This window comes from Aquarana catesbeiana, linkage group LG02 (assembly GCF_042186555.1).
Source record: "Aquarana catesbeiana isolate 2022-GZ linkage group LG02, ASM4218655v1, whole genome shotgun sequence".
Lineage (NCBI taxonomy): Eukaryota > Metazoa > Chordata > Amphibia > Anura > Ranidae > Aquarana > Aquarana catesbeiana.
The window spans coordinates 53752358-53779478 of record NC_133325.1 but is presented as its reverse complement, the minus strand read 5'-3'; the positions used below and the strand labels follow the sequence as shown (position 1 = coordinate 53779478).

The 27121-nt window shown below is 43.0% G+C and overlaps 1 protein-coding gene across 3 annotated transcripts in view; it reads left to right on the top strand.

Annotated features, from left to right (window-relative positions):
* FCHSD2 (FCH and double SH3 domains 2) overlaps nt 1–27121 on the top strand; it is a 375255-nt gene that overhangs the window by 62231 nt on the left and 285903 nt on the right. For all 3 annotated transcript variants that reach the window (XM_073612907.1, XM_073612906.1, XM_073612905.1), the window contains exon 3: nt 12835–12936. In XM_073612907.1, coding sequence (XP_073469008.1) covers nt 12835–12936 — 102 coding nt within the window. The remainder of the gene's footprint in view (nt 1–12834; nt 12937–27121) is intronic.

Below are 27121 nucleotides of genomic sequence, written 5' to 3'. Positions count from 1 at the left end.
TACTGGAGGACAGACTGATCTGGGGAGATAATACTGGGAGACAGACTGATCTGGGGGGATTATACTGGGGACAGACTGATCTGGGGGGAGGGGGAAGGATTATACTGGGGGACAGACTGATCTGGGGGGATTATACTGGGGGACAGACTGACCTGGGGGGAGGGGGAAGGATTATACTGGGGACAGACTGATCTGGGGGGAGGGGAAGGATTATACTGGGGGACAGACCGATCTGGGGGGATTATACTGGGGGACAGACTTATCTGGGGGGATTATACTGGGGGACAGACTGATCTGGGGGGATTATACTGGGGAACAGACTGATCTGGGGGGATTATACTGGGGGACAGACTGATCTGGGGGGATTATACTGGGGGACAGACTGATCTGGGGGGATTATACTGGGGGACAGACTGATCTGGGGGATTACACTGGGAGGCAAACTGACCTTGTTTTATTTACCCATGCCCCTTAAGTCCCTCCCACAGTTAATGCAATTTGGCCACACCCACTGTTTGACTCGGCATGCTACTCGCGCCCCATTACTAGTGGCAACCTGTCAATATCGGGTGCAGGGGCGCTGCCTCCTCAAAGTTTTCTTCATTAAAAAAAATAAAAATTGTTCCTTTAAGTGTGTGCGGGGCGCATTAGGTTTTCTATGTCCCATGACTGAGGCTGGCATTTTTCATTGGCTTCCTTAAGCATGTCCTCAGGGCGCAGAGCGATGCGCCCCAAACACTCCCACTGTTGTATTCAGCTTCGTTGGTGCGGGATGTGATTGGCGGTCCATACGGCGTAGGACCGTGCTTTGCGCGTCATTGCGGAATTTCCGGTTTCTCAAAACCACGGTGGAACGCAAGGCCTCTCTTAGTTGGCTGGGCAGTAGCGCGCTGCCACGCTGTCCGTGTGTTGCTGCATCTGCAATTCTTATTCCCGGCTCGACACGCATTGATTGCAATTTTAAGAAGAAGACATGTAAGATATGATCATCTCTAATCCATACAAATGCAAATATGTATCCCTACCCATTCTGCAGCACATGACGTCAATTTTCATAATTTACCAGACAGTGCCAGTTTCAATTCATTCATTCGTCCGCCATCTGTCTCCAGTGCGGGGGTGTGCTTGTGGCGATCGCCGCTCGCCACCTTCTCGTGCGCATCCGTCCATGTAAGGACAAACAGGTGGACAGGCAGACAGATGGAAAGGTGTAGGGTAATATGAGGTCAGATAATCTCCAAGGTCAATTTCAATAAAGCCTAAAAAACAAATATCAGTCAGCAGAACAGGTGCATAGCATGGCAGAGCATCTTTATTGTCACCTTACTGAACCACTCCTAGATTTATGGGGATTTTATGGCATAGATCCTTCTAGGAGTGCTGCGGACACAGGCACAGGAACACGCTGTACTTCTCTGCCCCTATAAAACTATAGGCAAAGGAGCATCTAGAATTCAAAGAGAACATATGCTTTATTTTCAGTGGTCAGATCTTATGAGTCCTGTCCTATTAATTTTACATATTCATTTTTGATCTGTCACATTTTTCATCTGCTTTTTCTTTCACAGCCAATAGAGGGCGCACATACTCAATTTGATATCACTGTTCCTCCCTTCTATTTGAATTTCTGTTTTCAATAACATTTTAATTGAGGATTTTGGTGATATAAAAATCACATAATTTACAATATAGCCGATGTTCAGCTGCTCCAGAAATTGTTGAGTCGAATTAGCAAACAAACAAGAAAAAAGGGGGGCGCCTTGTGTGTTATGTCAAAAATAAGAAGACATAAAAAGAGTTAAATATGCACCCACAGTGACATGAAGGACACTTTTAACACTTTTTTCTTCATTCTATTGTGAGTGCATAATTATGGGTCCATCATAAAATTTTTTTTTACAGAATTATGAGTTTGAAAAAAAAAAAAAAACAATTCTTTTTCTTTTTCTTTTTTACTAAATTCTGAGTTTAATATTTTTTTTTACAAAATTCTCAGTTTGAAAGTCAGAATTCTGAGACTGAAAGTCAGAATTGTAAGTTTAAAAAAAAGTTTTTTTTTTTTTACAGAATTCTGAGATTAAAAGTCAGAATTCAGGGCTCTTCCATACATAATTGACTCCTTTTATGTTTTTGTGATAACAACACAAGATCATTTGTGCCCTTTTTTATATATATATATATATATATATATATATATATATATATATATATATATATATATATATATATATTTTTATATATATATATATATATTTAGGCTGCATTCACACCTGAGCGTTTTGAAGCTGGAGGGGGAAAAATCAATGATTCTCTATGGAGATGGTTAACATCTCCACTCCATGTCGCCTGAAGCCAAACGCCTGAAGATTTTTTTTTCGCTCAAAACGGGCAGATTTGGGCTCTGTTGGAGGGTTTGTATACACATAGGAATGAATCGAAACGCGCCATCCATGCGTTTTTGTGCGTATTCGTGCATTTTGTCATACGTTTTTCTGCGATTTTCTGCTCAAATTAAAAATGTAAAAAATAAAATAGTAATAACAAATTAATATAATATGTAAAATAAATACACAAATAACTAAACATCATCATAAATAAGTTAAATAAATTAATAATATGTAATATTACTTTAATAAATAATAATTAACCTCTAACCTTAAAAAATATTAAATACATTATTATTGTTATATTATATTAATAATAATATTAGTAATAATAATAACAAATATTGTTATATTATATTAATAATAATAATAACAATACCAATAATAAAATAACAATAAACACCCAAACTTGAACAAAAAGATACATTAATAATAATAATAATAATAATTTATTTTGTGTTAGGGTTAGGGTGTTTAGTTATTTTTTATTTTTTAAGGGGTAAGGCTTAAAGATAAGTGTTAATTATTTATTTATTGTTACTTAGTATTAATTTATTGAATTTATTTATGATTTTTATCTAATTGTGTATTTCTTTTACATTAATTTATTAATATTCATATAATATTAAGTAAAATAAAATTAAAATAAATAAAATATTATTAAATAACCCTAACTCCTAATCCTAACCCTAACCTAAACTGAACTCGAACCCCTTACCCTAATGAAAAAACATTATAATAAATTTATAACAATAAAAGAAAAAAGAAAAGCTAAAAAAGCTGAAATACCTAACAACAAATGATGTAACAGATAATAATTTTCTCTATTGGCTAATAAAAAAACACCAAAGCCCAAAAACGCTGCATACGAACGCGAAAATCGATGAAAGACGCGCCAAAAACACGCAAAATAAACAACAAAAAAACGCTTAAAAAAGCTACGCCCAGGTGTGAATGCAGAGTGCATGTCAAGCCAAAGTGAAAAAAAAATATGCAGTACATTTTTGAAATACATGAATATTTCCTTGTGTTTCATCCCTTTAACCCTTTCACACCTAAGGGTAAAACAAATGGAAAAGCCTAAGCACAATTTAGAAATTTTGACATGTGTAAGTCAAACTGTACATATCGTTACAACTACTTTGTGCATCCAGGAGAATTATACTGTGTGTTTGGACAAATTGGGATTTCATTTGGTAGTAAATAGTGACTGGATATCCCCTGATTTCTTTTTTATTATCAAAGTAAAAACTGGCCCAAAATGGTAAAAAAAATATATTTTTTTAAATGTAGCTGTATATTTCTTGTTACTACCATAACCTACCACCAAAGAACAACCTAAAATAAATTCTCCTGCTCCTGGCGTTCGCAGCGATACCACATATGTGTATTTTATTTGTTGTTTGTACCCATAGCACAGCCCAGAAGCAATAGTGGACAGTTTGTTTTTTTGTATTGTTTTTTTGTCCTACCTAAAACACACCGACACTAAGCCCTGGTTCACACAGGGGCGACTTGTCAGGCGACTTAGCCGCCTGACAAGTCGCGTCCCGTTCTGTACTACGGAACTGTTCTAATAGGAGCGACTCAAGTCGCTCCAACTTAAAGAAAGGTTCCTGTACTACTTTTGGGGCGACTTCAGGCGACTTGCATTGACTTCTATACAGAAGTCGTGTTCAGGTCGCCTCTGTGAGTCGGCCTGCAAGTCGTGCTGCCCCTGTGTGAACCGGCAGTAACTGACACTGATGCTAATTAAAAAAAAAAAATCATATCCAAAATATACTGACCCTGACCATGACCTTTGACCCACACACTAACCCTGGCACTGACCTAGATCAAACCTTGATCTAGGTATTTTTATTTTTTAATTTTATTATTTATTATTTTTTTTTTTTTTTTTTTTAAATTCTGCAAGGAACGAGAAAAATATATTGGTGTTGACTTACTAAACGCAAATAGACTGTGCACTTTACAAAGTTGCTCCAGAGCTTAACAAAAGAAGTAAAGCTTCACTTTGCAAAGAGTACCCAATCACGTGCAAGGAAAATGAAAAAACAGCATTATTGCTTGTACATGATTGGATGACGGAAGTCAGTAGAGCCTTTAGTAAATCAACCCCATAGTATCCTTCTTCTCCATTCACAGAAAGAGAAAAAAAACACAGGGCCGGGCTTCACAGTGACTGATCAATGTGGTAGCCAATCAGAGGCTACCACAGCGATTGGGTGGCCCGGAATCGGGAGATCCGGGTCCCCGATCGTTAGTATGGGGCCCCATTGAGGTATCATGCTCCCAGCACATAGGGAAAAACACATTCAAGCAACCCATGTAAAAAAGCCCAGTGCAGTGTGGCCGCATATATGTGTTTTACGTTGGCATGAAGGGGTTAACTGCTTGCCGACCAGCCACCGTCATTATACTGCGGCAGGTCGGCATTAACCCACGAGCGAGTCCCGATAAAAATCGCAGATCGCCGCCATTACTAGTAAAAAAAAATAATAATAATAAAAATGCTATTAATCTATCCCCTATTTTGTAGACACTATAACTTTTGCGCAAACCAATCAATATATGCTTATTGCGATTTTTTACCAAAAATATGTAGAAGAATACATATCGGCCTAAACTGAGAAAAAAATTGCTTTTTTTAAAAAAAAATGGGGATATTTATTATAGCAAAAAGTACAAAATATTGTGTTTTTTTTCAAAATTGTCGCTGTTTTTTGGTTATAGCGCAAAAAATAAAAACTACAGAGGTGGTCAAATACCACCAAAAGAAAGCTCTATTTGTGGGAAAAAAAGGACGTCAATTTTGTTTGGGTGCAATGTCGCACGACCGCGCAATTGTCAGTTAAAGCGACGCAGTGCCAAAAAATGGCCCGGTCATTCAGCAGCCCAATCTGCCGGGGATGAAGTGGTTAAAGACCCTGCAAGTACAGAAAAATGGCTGTTGACCTGCCATAAATGCGAGTTCTGTGGTGGGCTGACGAAACTCAGCATTTTTGCTGGGCTGAGTGGTGTCAGCCCTGCCCATTGTCTTTTGCTAAACTACTCGACTCATAAAGGCCAATCATTTTGTAGTCCAAGATAAAAACTAGAGCAGCTCTGAATTTTCAACATGTATTTTTTTTGCTTATCCAACAGCTATAAGAAAACCCTTCCAATTGTATATTAAACAAACCAAAAGGGGGCAAATAAGAGGCACCCATTGATAGGGTTTACATATACTTTAAAGGCCAACTGTGGGCAGATAAAAATGATCCCTGGCATTGGGGCTGTACCCTCACTGCAAGGGTTAATAGCATGTTAATAGCTTGTCAGGGCAGAGGAGGTTTTACTTACCCTGGCACACGGTGCTCCCCCCACGATCTGGCGGTGGGCTGTCCCCTGGTGTCCTCATATCCAGAGCAGTACTGTGGTCTTGATGACGTCAGGACCCTACACTGCTTTAGCACGGGGGTGTAGGCATTCTGAGGATCGGGTAAGTATAATATCTCCTTTCCTTGTTCCCCTAGACATAAATGAGCAATTAAAGTGTTACTAAACCCAGGACCCCGCCATCACTATATCTGGTCTCCCACAGTACACAGAACATGGAAATGCAATTATTTTAGTAAATATAAACTGCTAAATACCTTTTCTCATCAACAGTATATAGCAGTCTTGTGACTTCTATCAGTGTCCGGCTGAGCACTGGGTAAAGCTTGTAGGAGGAGTTTTCATTCTCCTCCGACTGACTTATGGAGCTGCATGACCCTTGACTTTCTGTCTGGACAGTGCTGATTGGCCCTGTGCTGATCACATGCACCCTCCCAATAAAAAAAAAAAAAAACCTAGCAATGCACACCAAACTGAGCATGTGCAGAGTGTCTTCTAGGGTTCTATCAACGGATGGGAAAGAAGGGGAGGATCAGAGAAGGCAGGATCAAACATCCTTTTACACAATGCGGAGGATTAACCCCTCAGGTTCCACAGTGAGTATAACAAGCATGCTTTACTGCATATACAGACTGATTTTACTGTTGTGGGTTTAGTAACACTTTAACCCTTGCCGAGAGGGCAAAGCCCCATGCGAGGGATAACTTTTCATTTACCCGGTGTTGGGCTTTAAAGTGGTTGTAAACCTCAGACATGAAATCTGAACAAAGCATATCCCTCTATACCAGTGATGGTGAACCTTGGCACCCCAGTTGTTTTGGAACTACATTTCCCATGATGCTCAACTACACTGCAGAGTGGATGAGCATCATGGGAAATGTAGTTCCAAAACATCTGGGGTGCCAAGGTTTGCCATCACTGCTCTATAGTGTCTACTTGTCTCAATGAAAAGCGCTGAATGTCATTTCTGTCTGCTGCCTTTTTTTCTACTCAATCAGCATGAATCACTTCTGACAAGTTTTCCTGACACCAAGAGAAAAAATGGTGACAGGGGAGGGACCTCCAGCTGATTGACAGCCTCAGCTCTGTTCCTGTGTGCTGTGTGGAGGGGGGGGGGGGGGGGTGTCTCTTCCCTCCAATCAGCTCTCAGAAGTTTTCTCACCGAGCTCTACAGAGTGTAACTTCAGCTCCACACCCCCTTTTACTGAACTTTCAGACAAGCTGTAAATTTAGCACTTTGAACAGATGTAGAGAAGAGAAGACAGCAGATAAACAAGTACAACTTTTGTAGGAGGATTAGTTTCATCTCCGTGTATCACCTGAAGCCAGTCATTACAACCCCTTTAAATGCTACACAAATCTCAGTATTCAGTCAGGGAGAACAGAAGCCATCGTGTCGAGTGGAACAATCACCTTGTCTCACTTTCACAGGCCCTGATAAGCTGCACATACTTCTTATTTGCTCACAAGTCAGATAGCGGGTCACCTGAGCCAGCACACTCCGAGACCTCCATATTCTCCTATACAAGTAATAGTACAGATCTCAGGGAGAGGCTGGAAGATGCAATTAAGCAGCAAATTCTGCTCCCGCTAGATCCCCCGGACTGAGCAGAGGTAAGAAAACCAACCCAACCCGTCCCATCAAACTCCAGATCCTGAACTGTTACCTGTGTGACGCCATATGGTGTCATTATCACATTATCTGGATTGGATAACTTGGATCACTGTGGATTTTTTTTCTTCTTTCCTTTTTCTTCATTTTTATTTTTTTATTTTTTTTTGATCATGTGGTAGGGGGTCATTTTTATTTTTAATAGAATAGTTTAATAAATAGTTTTTTATAGTGTTTTATGAGCGCAACGTGTTTATCTTATTTTATGCACTAAGTTATTATTGTAATAATAATAATATAGTAATTATTAGACTTGTGCACAACGGGAAATTTCATTTCGTTTCGGTTCGTTGTCATTCGTAAAATACATAATTTTGTTCTGTTATATTCGTTATGTTACGTTAATACATTTTCGGATAATTCGTTATTTCTGTAGAGTGTCAATATTCGTTATACTGAATCTCGAATCATGTCGAGTTAATTTGTTATATGCGCTATCATTTCGTTTGTATTAGTTGAAATTCGATATTTATGTATGTATATATATTCCTGATAATGATTTGTAGTTTGGAAAGTCATTTGTTTATTGAATATATTAACACACACAATGACAATATTTCTTCTCCTCTGCTCAAATACAATACAACACCCTTCTCACTCAGTTCTCAGGAATGCACTTTGCCAGTAATCCAACCTCCAGCACAAAATTAATCAGCTGATTGGACTGTAAGATTTACTTTGAGTTGACCTTTTGTTTCATTAGATCTTTAACGAATTACCGAATCATGTCGAATTAATTCGTTATATCCGCTATACCGGTAATTTCTTTCATATTAGTTGAAATTCGATATTTATGTATGTATATATATTTGTGATAACGATTCGTAGTTTGGAAAGTTGTTTGTTTATTGAATCCATTAACACACACAATGACAATATCTCTTCTCCTCTGCTCAAACACAATACAACACCCTTCTCACTCAGTTCTCAGGAATGCACTTTGCCAGTAATCCAACCTCCAGCATAAAATTAATCAGCTGATTGGACTGTAAGATTTACTTTTGAGTTGACCTTTTGTTTCATTAGATCTTTAACGAACTACCGAATCATGTCGAATTCATTTGTTATGTGCACAACAGGAAATTTCACTTTGTTTCGGTTCGTTGTCATTCATAAAATACATAATTTCGTTCTGTTATATTCATTATGTTACGTTAATACGTGTTCGGATAATTCAGTATTTCTGTAGAGTGTCGATATTCGTTATACTGAATCTCGAATCATGTCGAATTCATTCGTTATATCCGCTATAATTTCTTTCATATTATTTGAAATTCGATATTTATGTATATATATTCGTGATAACGATTCGTAGTTTGGAAAGTCGTTTGTATATTGAATCTTTTAACACACACAATGACAATATCTCTTCTCCTCTGCTCAAATGAAATACAACACCCTTCTCACTCAGTTCTCAGGAATGCACTTTACCAGTAATCCAACCTCCAGCACAAAATTAATCAGCTGATTGGACTGTAAGATTTACTTTTGAGTTGACCTTTTGTTTCATTAGATCTTTAACGAACTACCAAATCATGTCGAATTCATTCGTTATATCCGCTATAATTTTGTTCGTATTCGTTGAAATTCTTTATTCTTTTATTCGGACGCATCCAAATGTTCGAATAAAAGAATAACAAATTTCAAGATGCAAAATTCGGCCAAATTTCAATTCTTAAGAAAAGAATTGCACAAGCCTAGTAGTTATGTTTGCGGTATTCATTCTCACTATACACGTAAGAGCGTAAGCGCTCTATGTATGGTTCGCTTCAGCCACCAAAATTCTAATTTTTAAAAACTATACAATACACCATTCCAGAGTAAAAAAAAAATTATCCGATGATGGCAGGCAAAGTATCACTTCCCAAGTTACATTTTATAAAAGAAAGTGATTTTTTTAATTATTTTATATTACTTATTTTTGTATTATTTTATATAACTTTTATATTGTTTTATATTATTATTGTATTATTTTATAGAATTTTTATATTTTTGTATAGAGGTAGAGCCCCTTCTTTTAAGGGGGCCCAGGGCAGTTGACCCTTTTGCCCCCTTATACCCAATTACTGTACATGCAAGGAAATTTAGAAAACAAAAAAACAAAAAAACAACACCCTTGTTTGCACATGATTGGATGATGGGAGTGAGCAGAACTTCGCCACATTCATTAAAGTGATACTAAACAATAGCCTTATTCTCCAAAAAAGAATCCATACACATCCATATCTAATGGCCCTGTAATCTATTCTATGAAATCTTTTCTTACTGTCTTTTTCTGCTTCCTTGTAAAGTCTTCTGTGAGCTTCAGATTCTCTCCTATCCCCCCTTATACACAATATTGTCAAAAGCATTGGGACACCTGTCTTTACACGCACATGAACTTTAATGTCATCCCAGTCTTAGTCCGTAGGGTTCAATATTATTTTATTTATTTATTTCAGGAACTTATATACTATATATATATATATATATATATATATATATATATATATATATATATATATATATATATATATATATATATAAATATATATATATATATATAAATATATATGTATATATATATATATATATATATATATATATATATATATATATATATATATATATATATATTAATATATATATATATATATATTATATACAATATTGAGTTGGCCCACCATTTGCAGCCATAACAGCTTCAACTCTTCTGGGAAGGCTGTCCACAAGGTTTAGGAGTGTGTCTATGGGAATGTTTGACCATTCTTCCAGAAGAGCATTTGTGAGGTCAGGCACTGATGTTGGACGAGAAGGCCTGGCTCTGCTCTAATTCATCCCAAAAGTGTTCTATCGGGTTGAGGTCAGGACTCTGTGCAGGCCAGTCAGGTTCCTCCACTCCAAACTCGCTCATCCATGTCTTTATGGACCTTGCTTTGTGCACTGGTGCGCAGTAATGTTGGAAGAGGAAGGGGCCATCTCCAAACTGTTCCCACAAAGTTAGAAGCATGAAATTGTCCAAAATGTCTTGGTATGCTGACGCCTTAAGAGTTCCCTTCACTGGAACTAAGGGGCCAAGCCCAACCCCTGAAAAACAACCCCACACCATAATCCCCCCTCCACCAAATGATTTGGACCAGTGCACAAAGCAAGGTCCATAAAGACATGGATGAGAGAGTTTGGGGTGGAGGAACTTGACTGACCTGCACAGAGTCCTGACCTCAACCCGATAGAACACCTTTGGGATGAATTAAAGCGGAGATTGCAAGCCAGGCCTTCTCATTCACCTCAGTGCCTGACCTCACAAATGCACTTCTGGAAGAATGGTCAACCATTCCCATAGACACACTCCTAAATCTTGTGGACAGCCTTCCCAGAAGAGTTGAAGCTGTTATAGATGCAAAGGGTGGGCCAACTCAATATTGAACCCTATAGACTGAGACTCGGATGTCATTAAAATAGGTTTACCAGACGTTCCCGGTCCCAGCCCGGACTGAGGACACTGTCCCCGGACCAAGCCTGCCCCAGGTTTTGTCCCCGGGTCGATTTGGATTTGAACTTTTCCTCCCCATCCCCCCTCTCCAAGTTATTTCTCTATCTTATCTTCTTAATATTTGATAGTCATATGTCAAAAAATTCTAAGAAGTATCTTTTTTAAAATGTGAGAAATAACGTACTCGTATATCATACAATCATTCAATAAACACATAACACATACACTGCATATATAATTTGAGGTAAATATGCTTATAAAATAGTTTACCGTTTGCCGATAAAAAAAAAAAAAAATGTCACCGGATTTAATAAAAAAAAAAAAAAATCTGGTCACCTTACGTTAAAGTTCATGTGCGTGTAAAGGCAGGCGTCCCAATACTTTTGACAACATAGTGTATGCGTTTGAAAGAGAAGTGCACATTCGTTGCGGTCATGTGCGCTGATCTATGTACACTATAAATCCCCAATTCCATGTCGCATCTCTGGGGTGAGCAAGTGAGGGTGACTATGTTCCTACATACAGTGGGACCATGGAGAACAAATGTTCTAACAGAAAGTCAGATCAAAGCAGAAAAAAAAAGGAGTTTTGAGATTTGGAGGACAGGAGTGGCACCTGGCGTGGTCTTCTGCTGCTGTAGCCCATCTGCTTCAAGGTTCGATGTGTTGTGCGTTCAAAGATGGTATTCTGCATACCTTGGATGTAATGAGTGGTTACTTGAGTTACTGTTGTCTTTCTATCATCTGGAAGCAGTCTGCCCATTCTCCTCTGGCATCAACAAGGCATTTTCCTCCACACAACTGCCGCTCACTGGATATTTTCTCTTTTTCTGACCATTCTCTGTAAACCCGAGAGATGGTTGTGTGTGAAAATCCCAGTAGATCAGCAGTTTTTAAAATACTCAGACCAGCCTGTCTGGCACCAACAACCATGCCGCGTTCAAAGTCACTTAAAGGGGCTGTAAAGTCAGAATTTTTTTTTATCTTAATGCATTCTGTGCATTAAGATAAAAAGCCTTCTGTGTGCGGCAGCCCCCCTTAATACTTATCTGAGCCCCGTCTCTGTCCAGCGATGTCCACGAATGTCTCGGCCAACCAGGACTCTCCCTCCTGATTGGCTGAGACACAGCAGCGGCGTCATTGGCTCCCGCTGCTATCAATCAAAATCAGTTAGCCAATCAAGAGAGACAGGGGGTGGGGTCGAACCACAGCTCCGTGCCTGTGTAGCGTCACATATGGCGACCCATCACATTTTGCTACCCGCTGGAGTGCGCATGCGTGACGCCGCCATATGCGTTCCAACACTTTTACGACAAAACTCCACCCCTAAGTCCAGGTTCAAGCCCCACCATCCAAGTGGACATAGAGTTAGATTATAATTATGGCGAGCGAAGCGAGACCGTGCCTGAAGCGTGGCGAGCGCAGCGAGCCCACGAGGGGTGTGGAGTTTTGTCGTAAAAGTGTTGGAACGCATATGGCAGTGTCGCGCATGCGCACTCCAGCGGGTAGCGAAATGTGATGGGTCGCCATATGTGACGCTACACCTGAATGGACACACAGAGCTGCAGCTCGGCTTGGGTGCCCCCCATAGTAAGCTACTTGCTGTGGGGGCACTCAACGAGAGGGAGGGGCCCGGAGCACCGAAGAGGGACCCCAGAAGAGGAGGATCCGGGCTGCTCTTCACAGAGCAGGTAAGTATAACATGTTTATTATTTTTATAGAAAAAAAAAAATGAGACTTTACAATCACTTTAAATCCCCTTTCTTCCCCATTCTGATGCTCGGTCTTCACCACGTCTAGATGCCTAAACGCGTTGAATTGCTGCCATGTGATTGGCTGATTAGCAATTTGTGTTACCAAGCAATTGAACAGGTGTACCTAATAAAGTGGCCGGTGAGTGTATATACTAAAATGAAATTTATTTTTCAGATATCAACCATAGACCGCAGAAAGGGACAGTTTGGGAGAAAAGTGGAAGAGATGAATGTGGAGCTGCAGGATGAAGTCCTCCAGGTTATGGACACGTGGGAGGTAATCATTTCAATTATCATTAATGGTGTAACTGGGGGTAAAACAAATAAATGCGATTGTTATGACGCTAGAAAAAAATAGGGGCGTGCACAAACACTGACGCCATGTCCATAGGCGTGCGCACAGGGTGTGCCAGGTGTGCCTAGGCACATTCTAATCTCCTCGTGCGGTGCCGATTTCCCCTGCTTCCTGGCACCCCCTGTCTCCCCCCCCCTGCAGTGCTGCCAGCTTCCCTCCTCTCCTCTCCCACCGGCTGCTGCGGGGGATGTTTCAGGATGGAGAGCGAGGGAAGGGGCCAGTAAATATTTCATTAATCATCCACTTCCTTTTTGAGTAAACACAGTGAGTGATCTGTACTGATCGCTCCTGTGTTCATTCTTAACTGAAGCATAGTAAACTATGTTTAGGTTTCATCCCAATAAGCGTATATTGATTGGTGTGCGCAAAAGTTATAGTGGTTACAAACAAATGCTGTACATACTGGAATTTTTATTTCTTTCTTTTATGTTATACTAGTAATGGCAGCGATCAGCAACTTATAGCGGCACTGACCCTCCATTACTCTATACAAAATGAAAAAAAAAGATTTTTTTTACCTTTAGTTCTACTTTATTGGTAGCAAGATGTCATTTATTCTTTTTGTAGGTGTAACGCAATAAATGTTGACCTAGTGAGTGCGCAGGAAACCCTGGTATTTGGTTTTCGGTTTAGAAAGGTTCTCATTTGCTCCAAAATGTCATTTTATATATTTTTAGGTGAGGGATCCAAAAATGACGGAATGCTCTCTGTCTATAAAACCCAGGTTTTCTCAGTTCCAGCATGGCGGGTCCTAAGCACATGAGAAAAATCTCTTAAAGGAAAAGTGCACTGAGGCCCGGTTCACACTGATGCAGTGCAGAATTCGCAGTGATTTCTGTGCGTTTCCCGCAGCGCATCAAAGTTGCACCCCGTTCATGCGAACCGCTACGGGTGTATATATATTAACCACTTCAGCCCCAGAAGGATTTACTCCCTTCCTGACCATGCCATTTTTTGCGATACGGCACTGCGTTATTTTAACTGACAATTGCGCGGTCGTGCGACGTTGTACGCAAACAAAATCGACGTCCTTTTTTCCCCACAAATAGAGCTTTCTTTTGGTGGTATTTGATCAGCTCTGAGGTTTTTATTTTTTGCACTACAAACAAAAAAAGAGCGACAATTTTGAAAAAAACACAATATTTTTTACTTTTTGCTATAATAAATATCGTATTAAAAAAAAAAAAATTTTCCTCAGTTTAGGCCGATATATATTCTTCTACATATTTTTGGTAAAAAAAATTTCAATAAGTGTATATTGATTGGTTTGTGCAAAAGTTATAGCGCCTACAAAATAGGTTATTGATTTATGGCATTTTTATTATTATGTTTTATTTTTACTAGTAAGGGCGGTGATCTGCGATTGTTAGCAGGACTGCGACATTGCGGCAGACTGATTGGACACTTTTGTCACTTTTTTTTTAACCATTGATATTTATACAGCGTTCAGTGCTATAATAAATATCCCTTTTTTTTTTTTTTAAACAAATTTTTTTCTCAGTTTAGGCCGATATATATTCTTATACATATTTTTGGTAAAAAAAAAAAAGTATACGTGCTATAAATAGCCACTGATTACTGTATAAATGTCACTGGCAGGGAATGGGGTTAACACTAGGGGGCGATCAAGGGGTGAAATGTGTTCCCTCAGTTTGTGTTCTAATTGTGGGGGGATGGGACTGACTGAGGGAGGAGATCAATCGGTGTTCCTATATACTTGGAACATTCGATCTGTCTCCTCTCCCCGACAGAACGTGATCCCCGTTCCTGCTCTCTCAGGAGCGATCACGGGTGCCCGGCGGACATCGCGGCACCCGCATCGACCACTCAGTGATGCGGCAGGTGTGCGCCCCCTATACCGCTTAAAGTGGCCGCTGTACAGCTACGGCAATTTGCGCACGGGAGCCATTCTGCCGCCGTCAAACGGCGACGGTCGGGCGGCATATGGTTAAGTTAGCGACACCCCAAAATCGGTTTGCAAAATCAGATCGCATGGGTTGTGAACACCCATGCGATCCGATTCTGGTGTAGCAAAAAAAAAAAAAAAAATGGTCCTGCATTCTTTTGGTGCGGATGCGGTGCAATTTGAGCCATACAAAAGGAATGGGCTCAAATCACACTGCTGCAGAAGCGCATATGATTTGAACAGGAATGCGGTGCGATTCCTGTGCGAATCACGCGTGATTCCCACACCGCACAAGTGTGAACCGGGCTGTTTGGCCGCAGCATGGGTGCAGCGCAGTGTACCCGCAGCGCAGTGTACCCCCCCTTTTCACGTGGGTTACCCTCAGTTTCCCAGAGACTTCTAACAGATTGCGCATTTTTTGTACGTTTTCTGAAAGTGCACCAAAGATGCAGCATGCAGGACTGTGCGGGTGTGGGTGCGTGGCCCCGAATGTACACAGTGACCATGCACCCACACAGATGACAAATTGGGAGCAGCGGCTGTGTCTGCGTCCCAATTGACATGAATATGACTGCCTGCATGGGGATATATGGAACACCTGTGCGTCGCCATGTGGGTAATCATGCCCCTCACACGAGCTTACGCTGTACTACGCCTGTGTGAACAAGGCCTAGGATCTGTCACACCGGAAGTGTTACTGAGAAATAAACATCATTCCCTGTCACCGCTCACAAATCCGCTCACTGTTGGTCCAGTATCATGGCGCCTAAGTCATGTGCCAGTAACCATGACTACAGCACCATTGTCTGAGGGAAGCACCATAGACGCCTCACAGGCTCCTCCCTTCTACAGCCAGAGACAGAAAAAAGAATGTGGAAGACGACCGCTGATGACATCACAGCAAGTCACTGAAGTGAATAAATAAGTAAATAAATAAAGTAAGTTCTACCTCAGTGAGTATATTGGCATGCATTAAAAAGGGGATCAACTCCAGAGATAAAACGATAATTCTCCCGCTCTACAAGACTCTGGTCCGGCCGCACCTGGAGTATGCTGTCCAGTTCTGGGCACCAGTCCTCAGGAAGGATGTACTGGAAATGGAGCGAGTACAAAGAAGGGCAACAAAGCTAATAAAGGGTCTGGAGGATCTTAGTTATGAGGAAAGGTTGCGAGCACTGAACTTATTCTCTCTGGAGAAGAGACGCTTGAGAGGGGATATGATTTCAATTTACAAATACTGTACTGGTGATCCCACAATAGGGATAAAACTTTTTCACAGAAGAGAGTTTGACATGACCAGTGTAGACTAAATGTCCCCTACCTTCAGTCACCGTATTACTGCAACCCAATATCTTCCCCACCTGAAATAATGAGACCACACCTTCTCTTTGTTGGAGTAAAATGGCCATAACAGCCTCTTTTATTAAAACACTTCCAAATAATAACTCCAATAAATAACCAATAAATAACCAATAAATATAAATAATAACGTAATAACCTAAACTGTTAACCCCAGTCTGATGGTCTCTGACGGTGACCCACCTTTCAAATATAACCAACGTATACCATCGTATAACACCAACGCACTGCGGGATATTTACAAAACTAATAGGCCTCCAGCTGTAGCCGCTCGGAGACAACCGCTTCCCGCAGCGCCACAAAACCAGTATTCCCTCCAACGTTCAGGAATACACCGGAGGGGCACATGCTAACGATGAGCCCCCCACCCCTTATTTTATCCTTCCTTTTACTGCCCCCGTCAAAGACCACCAGAAGAACACCGCCCTTAACCAAAATGGACCATCCGTGCTGTCATGACGACCCTCACCCAATCCTGAAAAACAGAAAACAACACACAACACAAAACACCATGACACATACATAACATATATATATAGGGAGGGAGGGTGGGAAAAACTGCCTCCTCCGTCTAACTCTTTCTCACACTGATCCTTAGCTCCACCCCTCCTTTAAATATAACTCCTCCCCCTTCCTTCCAAAGGCTGTTTTCTTACCTCCCCTTTTCTTCTACCACGTTTTCCTTCCCATATTAACCCCTTCAGTGTCTCCCTTAGCCACACTGTCATGCCCGGCCCTCCACTACCCCTCCTTTCAGTCATTATCGCTCCGGGCCTCACTTGACCAGTGTAGACTAAATGTCCCCTACCTTCAGTCACCGTATTACTGCAACCCAATATCTTCCCCACCTGAAATAATGAGACCACACCTTCTCTTTGTTGGAGTAAAATGGCCATAACAGCCTCTTTTATTAAAACACTTCCAAATAATAACTCCAATAAATAACCAATAAATAACCAATAAATATAAATAATAACGTAATAACCTAAACTGTTAACCCCAGTCTGATGGTCTCTGACGGTGACCCACCTTTCAAATATAACCAACGTATACCATCGTATAACACCAACGCACTGCGGGATATTTACAAAACTAATAGGCCTCCAGCTGTAGCCGCTCGGAGACAACCGCTTCCCGCAGCGCCACAAAACCAGTATTCCCTCCAACGTTCAGGAATACACCGGAGGGGCACATGCTAACGATGAGCCCCCCACCCCTTATTTTATCCTTCCTTTTACTGCCCCCGTCAAAGACCACCAGAAGAACACCGCCACAGCCCAAAAGTGTGACAACCTTACACTTGAGGGCCCCTCCACACCCTCAGGGCCTGTTGAATCCCCTCCTGCAAACCCATAGACCATAGATCCATCCCTACGTCAGATGAACACCATCCTTCCGTAAATAGAGACCTACATTCACCTCCAGCTCTCTGTGCCTTATAACAATCCCTCCATTCTGCACCACAAACTTCCCTACTACTTTGTTGACTCGTATACGGGTCTTGTTAATGCTCGCTATTGACATAGCCCAGCGCCATGTTGTACGAGCCACTATGTCAGACCATACCAAAAGTGTCCCTGGGAATTTTTCGCGCAACTGCATCAATCCCTCTTTATGTCAGCAAGCAAGTCCCTGACTGGCCAGATCCCCAAATCGTTACCCCCCGCATGAATAACTAATACATCAGGAGGTCTGTTCAATCTTACGAACCTTTCCACTTCCACCATTACTCTACCCCACAACATCCCTGGTCTCCCCATCCAGCGTATGTCAGCCTCCCTCCTTGCAATCCCCAATTGTCTGCCATCTGGACGTACATCACCTCTCCAGGCCCCCCCAACGAACATAGGAGTGACCAATGATCCAGACAAGGCGTACTGAACCTCCAACTGAAACGAAAACAAAACCCAAAGATAGCAACACACCCATTCCTAACACTGAAATGGCACAACTATTCAACCACACTCACCCCCTTATTTTGGGTTTTATTTATTTATTTATTTATTTATTTATTTATTTATTTTTTGTTAATATTTTAATCCACCACCAAATCAGGTCTAATATAAAACCAGAATCTCCTAGACTCCCATCTCCCAATCCTGCGAACAGCAGCCTCATCCAAACCGCATCTGGCAGCTTCAGTAGCTGCTTCTATGCGACAAGAGTGTGAAGCCCTTTTTTTTTTTTTTTTTTTTTTAATTTATTTATTTATTTATTTTTTTAAACATTTCCTAAACCAGCCTCACATCCTGATGCAATAAACCCCCCACCACATACTTCGATGGGCTAACCAACTCACCTATTTGAAACGCCCCATAAAAGGCCAGCGAAAAAGCCGCTGTAAACAATAAATTTTCATAATGTGATATACATACGTACCTCAACACATCACATATTGCCATCCAGTTCTTGAACGTGACAGGCCGTCTCGTGTCCGTTCTCTTATGCTGTTTGCGATAACCCGTTAACGCCTGCCGTACCCCAAAATCTTTTGGTCCAATCCTCCCATCCCATTAATTAAAACAGAAATGGCAAGCCTGCCAATTTCCGATCAATGGAAGATACCGCACACTCCACTTCCAAGTTCCTCACTACCAAGTACAACACCAGTAACCGCACAGCCAACGTGATTGTCCCAGCTCCAGCTTCCTGTACCAGAGCCGACCATTCTTTCCATACCTTCTTATAAGCTGACCAAGTGGAATCACTCACAGACTGCCGAATCCATCCCGCGGTGACTCCAATGGCAGCTCCCAAATCAAGCCGGGCAAGAAACTCCTTCCTTGTCTGCTCCTGGAGCCAGCTCCCTGAACTTGTCCCTCTGAAACCGAGACCAGGAGTCAGCCAGCAAATTGTCAACACCTGGGATGTGCACCGCATAAATAAAAATATTCAAACGGAAGCACCTAAACACCAGTTGTCTCAGAAGCCGTATAACCGTCTGCGAAGACGCTGACATGCGGTTAACCACCTGCACTACACCCATGTTATCACAATTTATCCTCACCTTTAAATTCCGGCATGCTTCTCCCCATAGTTCCACGGCCAGTACCACCAGAAACAGTTCCAGTAGCACCAAGTTCCTGAGGAAACCCGACCTCTCCCAGGACTGTGGCCAGGGTTCTGCGCCCCATCGCCCCTGAAAAATTGCGTTGTATCCCGTGGCGCCCGCCGCATCAGTGACCAATTCCACATCGAAATTGCTCACCGGGCCAGACATCCACACCGCCCTCCCGTTTTACGAGGCTAAAAACTCATACCAAACTTTTAAATCTTCCCTGTGATCCCTCGTCAGGCGAATAAAGTGAGTCTAGACTTTTTTACCCCCGCTGTAGCTGCCGACATCCGTCGGCAGAAAACCCGCACCATGGGGATAATTCTGCAAGCGAACTTAAACTTACCCAATAACGATTGCAGAGCTCGTAACTGAACCTTCTGCAATTCGTGGATCTCCCGAATTTCCTTCTGCAAGTCCTCCACTTACATCTGGGCAAGCGGCACTCCATCGCAATTGAGTCTATAACTATCCCCAAAAAACTAATTCTGACGCTGGGCCTTCCGTTTTCTCAGCCACTAAAGGCACTCCAAACCTGCCTGCGATGTGCTGCAACGCGGAAATCAGAATCGCACACACAGCGGAAGCAGGGGGGCCTATACATAAAATCGTCTAGATAGTGTATGACTGAGTCCAGGCCCGATACCTCCCTTACCACCCATTCCAAAAACTAGCTAAACGCCTCAAACGTGGCGCATGAAACCAAACAACCCATAGGCCAACGTTTTTTTTTTTTTTTTTTTTTTTTTTTTAACATAGGCCCATAGGCCAACATTTTTTGTCACTGGCTCCTGCCAGTGACATCCCAGCAGCCGGAAGCTCTCCGGATGCACTGGTAACAAGTGGAACGCTGATTCTATATTCGCTTTTTTCATTAATGCACCCTGACCAAACCTCCTCACCCACTTGACTGACGCATCGAATGAAGTGTAGGACACTGTGTACTGTTCAGGGTCAATGAAATCATTGACTGAACCCCCTTTTGGAAAGGACAAGTGGTGTATCAATCGGAACTTGTTTGGTTCCTTCTTGGGCACCACCCCCATAGGTGACACCACCAAGTATGGCTAAGGTTTTTTGGCAAACGGCCACCCCCATACGCCCCCGTGTTACTTCCTTGCGCAACTTTTCCCCAACCCCATCCTGATGCTGCATGGCAGATTTCAGATTCCTATGCCATTGGCGGGAACGTCGCCAATGAACCTGGGATCCTAAAACCATCAGTAAACCCAGCCGCCAACAACCTCACTGCTCCCCGATCCGTATACTTAATTAGAAAAGGCAGCATCTTTTTCACCTTCACCGGCGTCGTCCCTCTTTGACATAGAGTCACTGGCACGTTTTGCCCTCTTAAAACATTTGGACAATGTATGGGCTCCCCCACGCCCTGAGCACTCGTGCTTGAATCTACAAGCCCCCCCAAATTCACAGGAACCTTCGTTAAATTGCCAGCACACTCCCCACTTTTTCCCGGCCGGTAGTCCTGAGGAATTTTGTACCCCCGGCCCCCCCCTGAAAAAACTGAGGCGGAGCCCGTGCGGAAGACATAAGCCTCATCCGGAGGCTAATATCTTTATGATCCCAACGTAATGACGGCCGGTCAGCTCTTCGCTGTCTGAACTGCTCGTCATAACGCAGCCAAGCCGACCCACTGTACACCCTATGCGCTTCCCCAATCGCGTCCATATAACAGCACAAAGCTGAGCAATGTTCTGGATTCTTTTTTCCAACCACGCTCGCCATGATGGCGAACGCTTGCAGCCAATTAAAAATTGTATGCGTGATCAGCCAATACCTCCTCTTTTCGTCATCCTCCTTCTTTGAATCCGCAGGTTTCACCCTATCCAAATTAAACTTTTCCAAGGGCAGCAGCGAAAATATCTCCACATACTCACCCTTTTGAATCTTGTCATGGACCTCCTGTTTCAGATGAGCTCCCAAGGGTCCCCCGAAGCAGCTGTAAACCTCACATTTGGCCGCGTCCGCAATCCTGCCCAAGTCAGTCCTTTCCGTGGTCCCCTTACCCCTTGCCTTCTCTGTGCCATCTCCAGCCTGGCTGGGGACCACAGTCACTGGCGGTACTTCCACCCCGGCACCCCCAGTACCACCTACCACCAATCCACTCACCGGTGCCGTCCATGGGGCCACTTGAGGTGGCTGCCCCTGTCCCCCTTCACATCTACCGAGTAGTGCACGCAGTCCCTGCAATAAGTCTGACAGTTGCGTGCCAGACCCCGCACTGGCAGGCATATTCCCCGCCAATTGCTGGTCCGGCATGACCCCTTCTGATTGCACCCCAGTACCCCCTGGCCCTACCGAACCTGCTGTAACCACCCCCAACAAATCCTGCAAAGCATCAGATAAAGACAAGTTAGTGTTTGACTTACCGGGCTGACCGGGAACTTGCCCCACAGCCGCCACGCTGGTCTCCCTTGTTGGCACCTGTTGTTCTTCCTCGTCAGACACTTCTCCTTCCGACCGCTCCTCCTGTTCCAGGATGGGCGGCGTCGCAAGCCTCCCCGGAGACGATGTCCCTGAGGCCGTATTGTGCTAAAATGGTGGGGCCCTCTTCACCCCTGAAAACTTCGCCCCCTGCAGACAGGCGTCGCTGACCTGACCTGGCAGTTTTCTGGCTAGCGTTCTGAAGTCCCACACCCTCAGACAGGCGTCTATTACCTGACCTGACGGGCTCCTGTCTTGCAGGTATGAGTTAGTCTTCGCAGTCCTGTCCTGCTGCACGCTGTGCCGGTAGGCCCCGCCCCCTCCCGAATCTTCTGTCCATCCTGGCCTCTCCTGCACCGCTCCTGCTCTTCTCACCATCCCCCTCGTCCCCCTTGTCTGACCGCTGTTCTGAGGGGGGGGGGGTGCTCTGCCACTGGACCCACGATCCACAGGCGGGGAACCGGCGCCATCGCGGCCCGTGGCCCCGCCCCCCGACACCGGCCGGCGGCGTGTAGACCTCCCAGGGACTCCTGCTACTTCCCGCCGCTGTCTCTTAGCCAGGGGGACCGAACGATCCACCACCGGACTTCTGGGGAGCCTAACGGGCCGAGGTGCAGGCCCTGGTGAAAAACGCGCCAAAGGTCGTGACCTCCGCGTGCGATGAGACACCTCACCTGGAGTGGATCCGCCCGCTGCATCTGTGATGAGGTCCCCGACCTGACTCTGCAGCCATTCTGGTCCTTTTTCAGCAGCTGCCCTTTTCATTCTAGCAATGATTAGATCTACGTCGGCCATTTTGTGGAGGAGCAGTGAGAAAAAACTGCCTCCTCCGTCTAACTCTTTCTCACACTGATCCTTAGCTCCACCCCTCCTTTAAATATAACTCCTCCCCCTTCCTTCCAAAGGCTGTTTTCTTACCTCCCCTTTTCTTCTACCACGTTTTCCTTCCCATATTAACCCCTTCAGTGTCTCCCTTAGCCACACTGTCATGCCCGGCCCTCCACTACCCCTCCTTTCAGTCATTATCGCTCCGGGCCTCACTAGACACGTGGCCACTCATTACAATTAGAAGAAAAGAGGTTTAACCTTAAACTACGTAGAGGGTTCTTTACTGTAAGAGCGGCAAGGATGTGGAATTCCCTTCCACAGGCGGTGGTCTCAGCGGGGAGCATTGATAGCTTCAAGAAACTATTAGATAAGCACCTGAATGACCGCAACATACAGGGATATACAATGCAATACTGACATATAATCACACACATAGGTTGGACTTGATGGACTTGTGTCTTTTTTCAACCTCACCTACTATGTAACTATGTAGATGAAAAAACATTGTGCAGCTCTGACTAAAGTTGAATAATGCCCTTGCTATAGATGTAGGCCATTTAAATACCTCCTGATGCCTGACTGGAATACTACCAGGACGTTGCTGGGATGTTGCTAAGTAAGGCCTAGTCGTTACTGCTCACCTCCACCAACACAGGAGTGAGCTCCCAAACGCTGAGCTCAGAGCTACTACATCAGGAGAGAGTAAAAGCTCATTCCTGTAATGGTGGAGGTGAACATTAACAACTAGGCCTCACTTAGCAACTTCCCAGCAACGTCCTGGGAGTATTCCAATCAGGCTTCAAGAAGTATGTAAATGACCTTCACCTATAGCAAGGGCAATATTTAACCACTTAAGGACCGAGCCTCTTTCTGAGATTTGTTGTTTACAAGTTAAAAACAGTTTTTTTTGCTAAAAAATTACTTAGAACCCCCAAACATTATACATTTTTTTTTCTAACAGCCCTAGAGAATAAAATGGCGGTCGTTGCAATACTTTCTGTGACACCGTATTTGCACAGCGTCCTTACAAGCGCACTTTTTAAAAAAAAGAATACACTTTTTTGAATTAAAAAATAAGACAACAGTAAAGTTAGCCCAATTTTTTTTTATATTGTGAAAGATAATGTTACACCGAGTGAATTGATACCCAACATGTCGTGCTTCAAAATTGCGCCCGCTTGTGGAATGGCGACAAACTTTTACCCTTAAAAATATCCATAGGAGACGTTTAAAAAAATTCTACAGGTTGCATGCTTTAAGTTACAGAGGAGGTCTAGGGCTAGAATTATTGCTCTCGCTCTACCGATCGCGGCGATCCCTCACATGTGTGGTTTGAACACCGCTTTCATATGCGGGCGCTAGTCACGTATGCGTTCGCTTCTGCGCGTGAGCTCGTCTGGACGGGGCGCGTTTAAAAAAAATTTTTTTCTTATTGTTTTACATTTTTTTTTTACATTTTTACACAGTTTAAAAAAAAAAAAAAAAAATGGTGTCACTTTTATTCCTATTACAAGGAATGTAACATCCCTTGTAATAGAAAAAAGCATGACAGGACCTCTTAAATATGAGATCTGGGGTCAAAAAGACCTCAGATCTCATATTTACATTAAAAATGCAATAAAAAAAAAATGTTGTCATTTAAAAAAAAGAAGAAAAAAAAAAGGCCCTTTAAGAGCTATGGGCGGAAGTGACGTTTTGACGTCACTTCCACCCTGCAGTGATATGGAGACGGGTGAGGGCCATCTTCCCCCTCACTCATCTCCATACCCTGTCAGGGGACAGACGCAATCGTCTCCGCCGCTGCCAATGGCTCCGGTAAGCCGTGGAGGCCACCGGATCGCGGCGGGAGGGGGTCCCTCTCCTGCCACCGATAAAAGTGATCTTGCGGCAAATCTGCCGCAGAGACCACGTTTATCTTAAACCGGATCGCCCCCTGAAGACGAGGATACCGGGGTTATGGTAGCTAGCTGCTGCCATAACAACGATATCCTCCTTCAAAGTACCGACGTATAACGACGGTGGGTAGTCCGGAAGTGGTTAACTTTAGTCAGAGCTACACAGTTTGTTTTTATCTATAAACACCCCTTAGCTGCATAGGCATTTTTTTTTGTAAAGGTGAACTAACCCTTTAATTTTTTTACATTATTATTTTGTTCACTTCACTTTATTGCTATAATGTAGGACAGTGATGGGGAACCTTGGCACCCCAGATGTTTTGGAACTACATTTCCCATGATGCTCATACACTCTGTGGTGTAGTTGAGCATCATGGGAAATGTAGTTCCAAAACATCTGGGGTGCCAAGGTTCGTCATCACTGATGTAGGACATGGTAGCTCCACCTGTGCCCTCCAGCTGTTGCGGAACTACAAGTCCCACCATGCTTTTGGGAGTCATGCTTGTAACTGTCAGCCATGCAATGCCTCATGGGACTTGTAGTTCTGCAACAGCTGGGCCATAGGTTGAGCACCCCTGATGTAGGGGGACCAATAGCCGCTTTGTGATAGCATTGGCGTGTATAGTGACAGGTTCTCTTTAACCACTTCAGCCCCGGAAGATTTTCCCCCTTAATGACCAGGCCATTTTTTGCGATTCAGCACTGTGTCGCTTTAACTGACAATTGCGCAGTCGTGCGACGATATACCCAAAACAAATTGACGTCCTTTTTTTCCGCACAAATAGAGCTTTACTTTGGTGGTATTTGATCACATCTGCGTTTTTTTATTTTTTTGCGCTATAAACAAAAAAAGCCTGACAATTTTGAAAAAAAAACAATATATTTTAATTTTTGCTATAATAAATATCCCAAAAAAAATTGTTAAAACGAATTTCTTTATCAGTTTCGGCCAATATGTATTCTACATATTTTTGGTGAAAAAAAAAATCGCAATAAGCATATATTGATTGGTTTTCACAAAAGTTATAGCGTCTACAAAATAGGGGATAGATTTATGGCATTTTTATTATTAATTTTTTTTTTTTAAATTAGTAATGGTGGCGATCTGCGATTTTTATCATGACTGCGACATCATGGTGGACACATCAGACAATTTTGACACTATTTTGGGACCATTGTCATTTATACAGCGATTAGTGCTATAAAAATGCACTGATTACTGTGTAAATGACACTAGCAGGGAAGGGGTTAAACACTAGGGGGCGATCAAGGAATTAAGTGTGTCCTAAGGAGTGATTCTAACTGTGGGGGGATGGGCTCACTACAACATGACAGGGAGCAGTAGATCTCTGTCATGTTCCTAGGCAGAACAGGGAAATGCCTTGTTTACATAGGCATCTCTCCGTTCTGCCGCTCCGTGACATGATCGCGGGACATCGAGTCCGTGGGACCCGCAGGTACAGTCACGGTGTACACGGCGGGAGCGCGTGCCCACAATGCCTTGTCTTAAAGGGGATGTACAGGTACGCCCATTTGCGCAGCCTTGCCATTGTGCCGATGTACATCGCTGGTCGGTAAGTGGTTAACCTGTGTGTGTGTGTTTATGTCAATAATAACTCCCATATCCCCTGTATATTGTGTTCGCTAAGATGCCCATGTGGGCTGTCCGATCAGTACCGCCTTTCAGTTTTTCGGGTGGACCTGATTGGACAGATAGGACACTTTTGCCACGCCCCCCTTAAAGGACAATTGTACAAAAAAAAGTGATTGGTTAAACCCAGAGGTGCTTTTTACCACTACTATTCCTTTATATTGGCTTTTAGTATTTACAAATGCAGCAATTTAGAGATTGGATGAAAGGTTTAGCACCGGGAAACACTTTTTGAGAGATAAATAGTATCGCGGACATCACAGCCACTGGCCACGCGCATCAGCTATGGCGACGCAACGTGGCGCGTGGTGCATGCTGCCTGCTGACGCTGTTAAAGGGACCGACGTTCAGCTACGCTGATTTGCGGGAATGAGCCGACCTGCCGCAGTATAATGACTGCAGCTGGTCGGCAAGCAGTTAATGGGGCAGCACAGATCCCACTCCTTTACCTTCTTCTCTGATCACAGCAGTCGGTGAAAGTGACAGCTGAACCTGGAAGTGTCAAAATCCTTGTTGTTTCCAGATTCTTACCAGCTACGGTAGGTCAGCAAATGGACTTTCCCTGGTCCACCTCCTTTCAAAAAAAAAGTGTGAAAAATGCGACTCCCCCATTGTCGCTAAATGTGAATAAGACCTAAAGCTGAGTATACACACTGAGTTTTTTTTTTTCTTTTTCAACCAGCGGGCTTAATGAAAAAATAAACTCATGGTTTCCTGCATCCACACAAGCGATGTGGGTGCAAGAATCTCCTTTCTCTGCACTATTGCATTTTGACAGCGGGGTCTCCCCCCCACTTCCCCAGCAGCTGATTAAATGCTGTTTTTCCATCAGGACTGTTTGAAAGGAACCGGTCTCACAATCGGCTTCTGTTGAACAGAGAGGGCATCACACACATCGATATTTGCCCAGCTCCTGCTTAGTCAGGAACAATTTCTTCCAATTTTTCCAATTTTTTTACAATTTAAAAAA